Raw genomic sequence first — 12,740 nt, 5'->3', positions numbered from 1 at the left:
TCCGCCCTATTTCAAATCTCCCATTTTTAGCCAAACTAACAGAGAAATTGGTTAATATTCAACTTTCAGAATACCTTGAAGAACACAATATCCTATACCCATCCCAATACGGATTTCGCAAATCTCACAGTACAGAAACACTTCTCATATCATTAACAGACCATATCATTATGGGATTAGACAAAGGCTACTCCTTTCTTCTAGTACTCCTAGACATTTCGGCAGCATTCGATACAGTCAACCATTCCATTCTCCTGACTCGCCTAGCAGACATAGGTATTTCCGGATCAGCCCTCAGTTGGTTCTCATCATTCCTTAGTAATAGAAGCTTCAAAGTTAAAATTAACAATAAAGAATCTCCATCGACAAGATCCTCACTTGGTGTTCCTCAAGGATCCTCTCTGTCACCCACTCTCTTCAATGTCTACCTCCTCCCCCTCTGCCAGCTTCTAACTGACCTTAACCTAACACATTATCTATATGCTGATGACGTGCAGATTCTGATCCCGATAACAGAATCCATCACAAAATCACTCACACATTGGAACAAATGCCTAACATTAATCACCAGCCTTCTCAACAGTCTTAATTTGGTTCTCAACGCTTCTAAGACCGAACTCCTCCTCATCTCCTCCAGTCAAGACAACCAACCCACACAGACCTTCCTCAACACCCAACTCACGCACACCCATGTAAGAGATCTCGTGGTTCTACTCGACAACCGCCTAAACCTAAAGAAAATGATCAACACCACAACCAAAGATTGTTTCCATAGACTCCAGGTTCTAAAAAGACTCAAACTGCTACTATTCTTCCAGGACTTCAGGACAGTTCTGCAAGCCTTAATATTTGCTAAAATAGACTATTGCAGCGCTCTTCTCCTGGGTCTCCCCAGTTCATCCACAAAATCCCTACAGTTGATACAGAATGCAGCGGCAAGAATTCTGACTAACACCAACCATAGAGAACACATATCACCTATCCTTCATAAATTACACTGGCTCCCGGTGAAATACAGAATCCTGCACAAATCACTAACTTTAATTCACAAATCTATTTACAATCATCTGCATCTGGACCTCAAATTCCCTCTCAATCTCCATATTAACAACAGACCGACCAGAGAAGTATATAAAGGAACCCTACAGGCCCCACCTACAAAAGCTACACGCCTCACCTCGACCAAAGATCGATCCTTTTCAACAGCAGGCCCAGCTATCTGGAACAACATCCCATATGACCTTAGACTGGAACCCTGCCTAATAGCATTTAGAAAAAAACTCAAGACCTGGCTTTTCCACCAGGCCTTCTCAGATCTCTCAGTCACACATTAGACGACCGAATGCCCTTTTTGAACTATGGATCTCCATACTAACCTCATGTTCGGAATAAGAGCCTACTCTGTCGCTTTAACTGTTGTTATTATCCTAATCACTATGTTCCTTAGACCTTTCTTTCTAGCAGTCTTTGCTTCCAAGTTTACTACCCTTGTTGAATGTAACTTTGTCCTTCCGTTGTAACTATGGTTTCTGTTATAGTTTCCCCTTTTCGATGTAAACCGATCTGATATGGTTTCTACCATGAAGGTCGGTATAGAAAAGTGTTAAATAAATAAATAAATAAATATTGGGAAAACAAGCTCCTGTGGTAACTCGGCCAAAGACAGACTGAGGGACTTTCGAGGCAGTGATGGCATGTGGGAACTCCAGTGTATGTTCAGAAAGCCTTTCTGAGCTCTGACAGCTGCATCTGCATTTGTGCCATCAGATGACAGAAATACAAGTTATGGCTGAATCAGTCTTGCTGGTCAATGAAGAATGGTTGCAGAGGTATGGGTGAGTGGATGAGGGTTTCCATCTGCCAAGCACAGTATTATTGCACCTGCAGGGACATCCAGCCACAAATGGAACAATTAGGAGCATTATGATTCGGGCCCAGGCGGTGTGGGTATCTGTGATGGACAAGAAACACTCACAGCTGGCAAGCCTTAAACTCACTGATTTAGTCTTGAAATTTTGCAGAATTTAAATGTTATGTTGAGGGGCTGCCAAGGCATCGTCAAAAGGATGGATATGTAAGATTGCAAATCTAAGGAAAAAGTAAGGCCAAAAAAGAAAAAGCCCAAAAATAAATACTGGAAAATACATCCATGCAGTACTTCAGACAAAGAAAGACTAAAGTGCTCACAAGGAAGCATATGTGCAAGGGAACTCCCACACATGTGAGAAAACAAAATTGCTTACCTGTAACAGGTGTTCTCTGAGAAGAGCAGGATTTCAATCCTCATACATGGGTGACATCAGATGGAGCCCAGCACAGAAATCTGATTTCAAAGTTTACAGAAACTTTCAGCATACTATACTTTTAACAACAAAAGTTAGGAGTGAGACACCAAGTGAGTATAAATCCCTAAAAATAAGTGGGTCACACAACTACTGAATATATTCAAATATACTTCACACCTACAAAGTTTTTAGGTGCTCCTTACATTTCTTTATGAGTTTATGGGATGTATTTATACACAATTTTGGATAAACATTTTGAAAGTTCTATTTGGATTTCCATGTTTAAAAATTGAACTGAAAAAAGAAAAATGGGGAACGTGATTATATTAAGGTCAGATTATATAAAACTGGCGGGACCATTAGATGATCGAGGGGTTAAAGGGGCACTTAGAGAAGATAAGGCCATCGCGGAAAGATTAAATGATTTCTTTGCTTCGGTGTTTACTGAAGAGGATGTTGGGAGGTACCCGTAATGGAGAAGAATTTCATGGGTAATGATTCAGATGGACTGAATCAAATCACGGTGAACCTAGATGTGGTGGACCTGATTGACAAACTGAAGAGTAATAAATCACCTGGACCGGATGGTATACACCCCCGAGTTCTGAAGGAACTAAAAAATGAAATTTCAGACCTATTAGTAAAAATTTGTAACCTATCATTAAAATCATCCATTGTACCTGAAGACTGGAGGATAGCAAATGTAACCCCAATATTTAAAAAGGGCTCCAGGGGCGATCCGGGAAACTACAGACCGGTTAGCCTGACTTCAGTGCCAGGAAAAATAGTGGAAAGTGTTCTAAACATCAAAATCACAGAACATATAGAAAGACATGGTTTAATGGAACAAAGTCTGCATGGCTTTACCCAGGAAACAAACAAAACAGTGGAATTGGTAAAAAAATGGACTTTATTGAATCTTGCCCGACTCTGGCAGAGTTTCACTCTACGAGCTGCCTCAGGGGCTATTGCACACAAATAAAAACAAATAAAAAGACACACAAACATAAATATTTGTAACAAGTAAAATGCAATATAAAACTTATATAAATCATATAAAATAATATGACATAAAAATAGAAAAATAGACGTATTGCACTTATAAATTGGAATCACATTGCTAACTTGTTTGTGTGTATGAATATACATATGCAAATATTCCATAAGACAAGTGTGTATTTGAATGTACAGATATTAATGCAACAAAACGACAAACAAAATAGATAACTACATACAATATCTATATAAAAATACATGAAGTATATATGAATATAAAAGGGAGTACATGTGTAGGTGTAAAAAACTAAAAAACAGCCTCGTAAAGGAACATCAATGAAGGAATCATAATATATTATGTGTATAACCTTTGTATGAAAAAACGAAATGAACCAGGGTGAGTTAGAGTATTACAATTTTGGGGGGAAAATTTTTTTTTTATATAACTTAAAATTTTTTAATAAACATTTACTATATCGTCAGTGCTGATGCAAGGGAATACTAATTTATAATTAGATATAGGGTAAATGTTTATTAAAAAATTTTAAGTCATATAAAAAAAAAATTTTCCCCAAAAAATTGTAATATTCTAACGTTCTTTGTTTCCTTTGAAAGAATTACAATATCACTGTTCTCACAGTGGTCTGTGATTGACAGCATCTGTTTTTAGAACAGGTCTGATAGTCAGTTCGCTGGTTAATGTTCCTCCGACTATGATACACACAACGTCTGCACTGATCTGAGCCAAATCAAGTGGTTACAAAAAGTACTTATGAAATATAAAAAAAATTTCTTTCAGAATCTTTTTTACTGTGTGAACCATCCACACTTTTTCATTTATTTAATTTAAAATTTCTTTTCAATCTATTTACTTTACTTGATTTTGTTTATTTATTTTATTGTTTTCCTTTTATTTTTCATCTCATATTTTTCAGTTTTGGTTATCATATTGTTTTGTTTTCATTTTCTATACACCCTGGTTCATTTTGTTTTTTCATACAAAGGTTATACACATAATATATTATGATTCCTTCATTGATGTTCCTTTACGAGGCTGTTTTTTTAGTATTTTACACCTACACATGTACTCCCTTTTACATTCATATATACTTCATGTATTTTTATATAGATATTGTATGTAGTTATCTATTTTGTTTGTCGTTTTGTTGCATTAATATCTGTACATTCAAATACACACTTGTCTTATGGAATATTTGCATATGTATATTCATATACACAAACAAGTTAGCAATGTGATTCCAATTTATAAGTGCAATATGTCTATTTTTCTATTTTTCTGTCATTATTTTATATGATTTATATAAGTTTTATATTGCATTTTACTTGTTGTTACAAATATTTATGTTTGTGTGTCTTTTTATTTGTGTGCAATAGTCCCTGAGGCAGCTCGTAGAGCGAAACTCGGCCAGAGTCGGGCAAGATTCAATAAAGTCCATTTTTTACCGATTCCACCGTTTTGTTTGTTTGCTGCTAGTCATATTGGATCGGCTACCGGTTTGTTTTCTTGGCTTTACCCAGGGCAAGTCTTGCCTCACAAATCTGCTTCACTTTTTTGAAGGAGTTAATAAACATGTGGATAAAGGTGAACCGGTAGATGTAGTATACTTGGATTTTCAGAAGGCGTTTGACAAAGTTCCTCATGAGAGGCTTCTAGAAAAAGTAAAAAGTCATGGGATAGGTGGCGATGTCCTTTCGTGGATTGCAAACTGGCTAAAAGACAGGAAACAGAGAGTAGGATTAAATGGACAATTTTCTCAGTGGAAAGGAGTGGACAGTGGAGTGCCTCAGGGATTTGTATTGGGACCCTTACTTTTCAATATATTTATAAATGATCTGGAAAGAAATACGACAAGTGAGATAATCAAATTTGCAGATGAGACAAAATTGTTCAGAGTAGTTAAATCACAAGCAGATTGTGATAAATTGCAGGAAGAGACTGGAAAATTGGGCATCCAAATGGCAGATGAAATTTAATGTGGATAAGTGCAAGGTGATACATATAGGGAAAAATAACCCATGCTATAATTACACAATGTTGGGTTCAATATTAGGTGCTACAACTCAAGAAAGATCTAGGTGTCATAGTGGATAACACATTGAAATCGTCGGTGCAGTGTGCTGCGGCAGTCAAAAAAGCAAACAGAATGTTGGGAATTATTAGAAAGGGAATGGTGAATAAAACGGAAAATGTCATAATGCCTCTGTATCGCTCCATGGTGAGACAGCACCTTGAATACTGTGTACAATTCTGGTCGCCGCATCTCAAAAGAGATATAATCGTGATGGAGAAGGTACAGAGAAGGGCTACCAAAATGATAAGGGGAATGGAACAGCTCCCCTATGAGGAAAGACTAAAGAGGTTAGGACTTTTCAGCTTGGAGAAGAGACGACTGAGGGGGGATATGATAGAGATGTTTAAAATCATGAGAAGTCTAGAACGGGTAGATGTGAATCGGTTATTTACTCTTTCGGATAGTAGAAAGACTAGGGGGCATTCCATGAAGTTAGCATGGGGCACATTTAAAACTAATCTGAGAAAGTTCTTTTTTACTCAACGCACAATTATACTCTGGAATTTGTTGCCAGAGGATATGGTTAGTGCAGTTAGTATAGCTGTGTTTAAAAAAGGATTGGATAAGTTCTTGGAGAAGTCCATTACCTCCTATTAAGTTCACTTAGAGAATAGCCACTGCCATTAGCAATGGTAACATGGAATAGACAGTTTTTGGGTACTTGCCAGGTTCTTATGGCCTGGATTGGCCACTGTTGGAAACAGGATGCTGGGCTGACCCAGTATGGCATTTTCTTATGTTCTTAATCACTGACCAGTTTACAACTGTGATGCAAGAAACTTTTTAGGTGTGAGATATTCGAGTATATCCACTTATTTTTAGGGGCAGCCTTTTATCCACACGATGTCCCTTTTGGTCTATAATTTAGCTCAGACCTGGATAAACTATCTCCAAGTGGAGGCAGGAAGATTTTGTGAGGACCAACATCCTGCTGTTCTTGGAGTACACCCATTAGGGATAAGTAATTCTGCTTTCTCCGAAGCCAAGCAGGACTGCAGCCTTCATACGAGAAATCCCCAACTACAGACTTCCTTAAACAAAAAAGGGGAAAACCCCATAACAATGCCAACAATAAACATTATTTTGTGCAGCAACAAGCCATTTTGGGGTTTTTTTTGTTTTGGTTTTTTTTTAGTAGCAGCTTGAAACCAAAATAATGGGCTCTGGTGGGATGGAGTTGGATTTTACACTTCAAAGAGACTATTTAGGACAGAGTAGCCAAACATACAGTCCATGTCCAAACAGTATGATGTGAATATATGGAAAGAACTCCACGTCACAGCCTTGTGCAGATCTCCTCCATGGAGGCTAATCTAAGGTGAGCTACCGATGCCACCATGTCTCTTACAATATGAGCCTTGACATGGCCCATCAGATTCAGGCCTGCCTGGGCATAACAGGAGGAAATGCAATCTGCTAGCCAACTTGATAGTGTGTATTTAGCAACAGCAATTCCAAATTTGTCGGTGTCAAAAGAAACAAAAAAGCCGGGTGGACTTTTTAAGGCAGTGGTGGCCAACTCCAGAGCCACAAATGGGTCTGGTTTTCAGGATATCCATAATGAATATGCAGGAGATAGATCTGCATACAATGGAGGCAGTGCATGCAAATCTATTTCATGCATATTATGGATATCCTGTTTGTGGCTCTTGAGGACCAGAGTTGGCTATTCCTCTTCTAAGGGCTTCAGTTCACTCCAAAAAAAAAAAAATGCCAAGCTCTCTTGCAGACCAAACTGGGTTGTGCTTATTCATCTTTGTGGATATATGGCTGGAAATGAATATTGGAAATTCGATTGACTGGCTAAGTCACCTTAGGAAGAAACTTATGATGCATGCACAGACTCACCCTATTGTGAAAAAAGTTAGTAAAAGATAGATAAGTCACTAGGGCCTAGAGCTCACTGACTCTGCGAGCCAGAGCAACTGCCACCAAAAACATGACCTTTCAGGTCAGGTGCTTCAGCTCACAGGAGCCTGAAAGCTAAGAGACACTTTCATCAGCTGGGTCAATATTACCTTGAGGTCCCATGACAGTGGGGGACATGATGGGAGGCTTCAAGCAAAGCAAACCCCATATGAACTGACAACTAAAGGCTGTGCAGAGATGGGTCTACCTACTACATGGTAGTGGTAAGTGCCAATTGCACTATGTTAACTCTGTATTGGTCTTAAGACCTGATTCTGAAAACTGTATGAGATAATAAACACGTTTGTGTCAAACAGGAGGAAGAATCTAGGGCATTTCCCTCATACTAAAAGGCAAACCTCCTCCACCCTGTCCTTGTGGAGTCCTTCCTGGAAGCCAGAAAACAGGAGACACATCCTCAGAAAGATTCAAGGATTGTACAGCTACCCTCTCAACATCCAGGCTGTGAGGGATCGGGACCCAATGTTGGGATGGCACAACAGCACCCGATCTTGAGTGATGAGAATTGAGGAATTCCCCCGACTGATTGTATTTCTGATGGAAGTCTCCTGCAGGGCTGAAAACCAAATCTGTCTCAATCAAAAGAGCATTCTCTTCTGAGTTTCAACCAGATGTTTGTGATGAGAGGAATTAGAGAATACATGTACAGAAAACCCTTGCCCCTATTTAGAATAAAGACATCTGAGGCTAGGTTTCCTCAAGTCCCCTTTCTAGAGAAGATGAGCGGGATCTTTCGGTTCAGAGGGGACGCAAACAAATATACCATGGGTGAGCCCCCTGTCACGAAACATTTGGGGGTTCCAAGATCTAAATCAGCCTGTCTGCTATGACATTCTCCTCGTCTGCCAGATATGTGGCTCTGAGGATCATTCTCAGAGATGGCCCAATCTCACATCTGCACAGTCTCCTGATACAAAGTATGATTTTGTTTTTCCCTTCTTGTTGATGTAGAACATCGCTAGTTGATTGTCTGGACAAGGACAATTTTGTTGGCCCACCTAGCTCTGAAATCTATCAGCATGTACTGAACTGCTCTTACCTCTAAGAAGTTTAAATGATGAAGCTTTTTCTGAGCTGACCAAAGGCTCTGGGTGCAGAGTCCCTCTACATGGGGCTCCCCTTCCCAGATTGGATGCATCCACAGTTAGGACAATCTGAACTGGAGGAAGTGGGAAGGATATATCCCTGGTCAGTTTGTAACAGATCAGCCAGTAAGACAGGGAGTCCTTCAGAGGCTGGGTGATATGCTGTCCTGTGTGGCCTGATCCCACTGCGATATGAGGGTCCATTGGACTCTTCTCATGTGAACACGTGCCAAAGGAGCAACATGGACTGTTAATGCCATGACATTTTGTACATTTCCCATGCTGATGCCTGCTGACTCGTTCTTATCCTCTTCACTGCAGATATCAATTTGATAATTCTCTCCTGTGGGGGAAAGATTCTTGCCAGAGATGTGTCTAGCAGTGCTACTATAAATTCCAATTCAAGTGATGGGTTCAAAGTGTGATCTTAGGGTAGTTGACGAATACATTAGTACATCATATTGCACGTGCCCAGAAGGGCATACTCATTTCTAGAAACTCTGAGATCAAATTTCTGTTTCAGATGATGTCACCCATGTATGAGGACTGCCATCTTGTTTGTCCTTGGAGAAAATCTTTTACAGAGAGCTGGGTCCATGTCAATGCCATCAGATGACATCATCCTCTTGTAATGCTGATTTATGTCTGCTTGTCTGTGGAGAAAATGTGTGCTGAAGTGCAGCATTTTTTGTTTTTTTTTTTACACTTGCATCTAATTAAATAGGGACCAGAGTTTGCAAAAACAAGAGAAAAGTTTCAGGGGTACATGCAAAGCTGGACAGCACATGGAAAGAAATAGTTGTAAGGATGAAAGGGAAAGGAAAAGTGAGCCTGATATCAACTATCTTGATAATAACTATGTAAGATGCCTTCCTAAGAAATAGTACGTACGTGATAGAAGGGTCAACTTGTTTGTAAGCATGAGCTGCACAGGATCCGCAGTAAGTGTATCCAGCATGGCTGTAAAATACAACAAAATGTTAATTTTACTAATGCCAGTTTAAAGAATCGTATCAAGCATTTGGAATAATTAGTGATATTTTCCCAAATTCACAACACTATATATTGTATACTTAGCAATATTGCAAAAATTAATAATTTGATATCAATCCACTTAATTGCAGAAGTGATACTTTATGCTTAATCTTTTACATCTTTATGCAGTTATCTTACAATTCTTAGGTATGAACAGAAGCCATGTTCATATTTCATAAAGCAGAAAACAGGTCAAAAGGTCAAAAATGATAAACCATGGCAGACCACAGATCCGCACAACAACCAATCTATTAAAAGTGTATTACAGGGAAATGAAACAAAGCAAATGTGAAAAACTGAGCAAACAGCAAAGAAACAGCTTGCTTTTAGATAGGCCCCAAAAAAGTCCAAAGACTTTCTGGTGACAAAAATACAAACGTGTAAATAAACCTTCACAAGTAGAAAGTTTCACTCTTATAGGTTTCAATATATACCTTCTTTGTATCAAGGGCTAATAATTGAATACTCTCTCTCCTTTTTTTTGCAGTTGGCCACAACTTGTCAACCAAATGGTGAGCTGCTCACAATGTGGAAAACACAGGAGCCCTGTCAATAGCTTTGTACCAAGACATATTACAAGAAGAGAAAATCTGTTAAGATATGTTAATAGCTCTTGACACAGACATTGTATGGTGTTGAAACTCTGATGAATGTGACTTCCTCCTATTTCTGAAACTTGTTTATGCATTTTTTAGTTTTATCCCAAGGCTAAGATTAAATTCATCTTTGTGCTCAGAATTGAGATTGGTGCCTATTCAAAATCAAACTGCAGGATTTCCCAGGTTTTGTCCAGAGTTATGCAATTTTAGATTTCTATAGCAATAGTTGTTGTGCAAAGTCTTTTATATGATTGTAGCCAACCTGGCAGAAGATGGCAGTTTTCCCAACAGTAGATTGTACAGAAGCTATGATCTCAGACCTGTAAGAGGTTGATCTACTGCAACACATAGCCCTAATGGAGCTAATCCCACAAAACAGAAACTGCAGTGTCCTGCAGCCCTGTTGGGGAGGGACTACTGTTGCTGTGTCCCATATCCCAAAAACATAGGAGCTACTGTATCTTCTGGAGGTCAGGAAGAGGTGAGGAGACTTCTAAGAAAGAAATTGGGGAGAAAGTATTAGAGAAACTAAGTAAGAACGATGTGTCAGAGGGAAGAGAGGGGTGGAAAAAAGCAAATGGAAGGGTGGAAGGTCAAATGCTCAGAGAGAAAAGATCTCAAATGGAAAGGGAGGAAGGAGGTTGAAAGGATAGAAAACGTTGGCTGAAAGAGTGGTGAGGAAAAGGTTAAGGAGGGAGGGGAAATATTGCAGGGGAATCAAGGCAGTGAGACAATTAGACTAAAGATTAAAGTGGAGGGAGAAGTAGTTGTGAAAAATGGAGAAATTACTTACCTGATAATTTCGTTTTCCTTAGTGTAGACAGATGGACTCAGGACCAATGGGTATTGTGCTCTCCTGATAGCAGTTGGAGGCGGATCAGATTTCAATCTGACGTCAGCCATAGTACATATACCCCTGCAGGAAGTGCAGCTCTTCAGTATTCTCCTTGAAAAGCATTGTGGATATATGCATGACTGAATAATTTGAATAACTTGATTAACTTTATAACTTTGTTAACTTAATTAATTTGAACCGGTTGAATTGGCTATAACTGGAGACTACCAATGCCCTCAACAGAGAAATGTCGACACCCGGTAGGATGGGTTACCTAGATGAAGGAAAGAATGGCTTACCCGTGAATCACTCGCTCCCGGGGATGTCCCCTGAGAAGTCCACGAGTTACGGCAGCCGTGGGTGGGATGCTGAGTCCATCTGTCTACACTACGGAAAACGAAATTATCAGGTAAGTAATTTCTCCATTTCCTAGCATGTAGCAGATGGACTCAGGACCAATGGGATGTATAAAAGCTACTCCCGAACCGGGTGGGAGGCTGCCCATGAACCACTTAGGAATATAAAACAAAGAAGCCGAAGTCCTCAGAAATATTTTATTAAAGAGGCAATATTCCAGTGAATGCCCGACTCAAGGCCTGAGTTTCGCCCAACCACGGGCTGCTTCAGGGGCTGTTCATGACAGAATATGTCAATTGCCAGGAAACAGTACAGTTATCTCATACCTATTTCATCCATTAATGTGAAATCATTAAAAGAGGAAGTTTTCCAATTTGTTTATGAGGACACTTCAAAAGTTGCGTAACACAGGTATATTCAAAATTGATTATAACAGTGTCAAGTATACGTTGCAGTGTGACAACCATTCCTCAGTTTTAAAGCATAACACTATGTAATCTGGAGCAATTTCAATCAATTTTGAATATACCTGTGTTACGCAATTTTTGAAGTGTCCTCATAAACAAATTGGAAAACTTCCTCTTTTAATGATTTCACATTAATGGATGAGATAGGTATGAGATAACTGTACTGTTTCCTGGCAATTGACATATTCTGTCATGAACAGCCCCTGAAGCAGCCCGTGGTCGGGCGAAACTCAGGCCTTCAGTCGGGCATTCACTGGAATATTGCCTCTAACAAAATATTTCTGAGGACTTCGGCTTTTTTGTTTTATATTCCTCATGGCTTTGCTAGACTAACTTCCTTCCTGTTTTTTGGGCATGACCCACTTAGTACTGCCCTTGCAAATGCTGTGTCCTCCCAAGCCTGAACATCCAGGCTGTAAAACCTGGAGAAGGTGTGGATGGAGGACCATGTCGCCGCACTGCAGATCTCGGCGGGTGACAGCATCTTGGCTTCCACCCAGGACACTGCCTGGGCTCTAGTAGAATGGGCCTTAACTTGTAAAGGCGGTGGCTTACCTGCTTCTACGTAGGCCGTCTTGATGACTTCTTTGATCCAGCGGGCTATGGTTGCTCACAAGGCCGCTTCCCCTGGCTTCTTCCTGTTGTGAAGGACGAATAGATGGTCCATCTTTCGTACGGTTTCCGACCTTTACAGGTATCTGACTAGGAGCCTTCAGACGTTGAGATGGCGTAGGCTTCGAGCCTCCTCCGAATTCTTATGCTCTTCTGGCTATGGTAGCGAGATGGTTTGGTTGAGATGGAATGACGGAACTGTGCGTAACTGGATGGTTCCCGGAGTGAGTCTGAGGAACGGCTCTCGGCAGGACAGTGCTTGTAGCTCGGAAATACGACGGGCCGAACAGACTGCCAGCAGGAAGGCTGTCTTCAGTGTTAATAGTCGGAGATACAGGCCACGGAAAGGTCTGAAGGAGGTTCCTGCTAGGAAATCTAGGACCAGATTTCTCTTTGGTTGAGATTCCAAAGAGGCACCAGCCAATTCAGGGGTGGTCGGATCTGCTT

The 12,740-nt window shown here is 40.0% G+C and overlaps 1 protein-coding gene across 1 annotated transcript in view; it reads right to left on the bottom strand.

Moving 5' to 3' along the window:
• Positions 1-12,740, bottom strand: part of MEMO1 (mediator of cell motility 1) — a 226,173-nt gene that overhangs the window by 172,999 nt on the left and 40,434 nt on the right. Inside the window, 1 exon segment of the mRNA XM_029593942.1 lies at positions 9,280-9,348. Within this exon segment, the coding sequence (XP_029449802.1) occupies positions 9,280-9,348 (69 nt within the window).

The sequence above is a fragment of the Rhinatrema bivittatum genome, chromosome 3 (genome assembly GCF_901001135.1).
Source record: "Rhinatrema bivittatum chromosome 3, aRhiBiv1.1, whole genome shotgun sequence".
NCBI classification, from domain to species: Eukaryota; Metazoa; Chordata; class Amphibia; order Gymnophiona; family Rhinatrematidae; genus Rhinatrema; species Rhinatrema bivittatum.
This window is presented reverse-complemented; position numbering and strand designations above follow the sequence as displayed.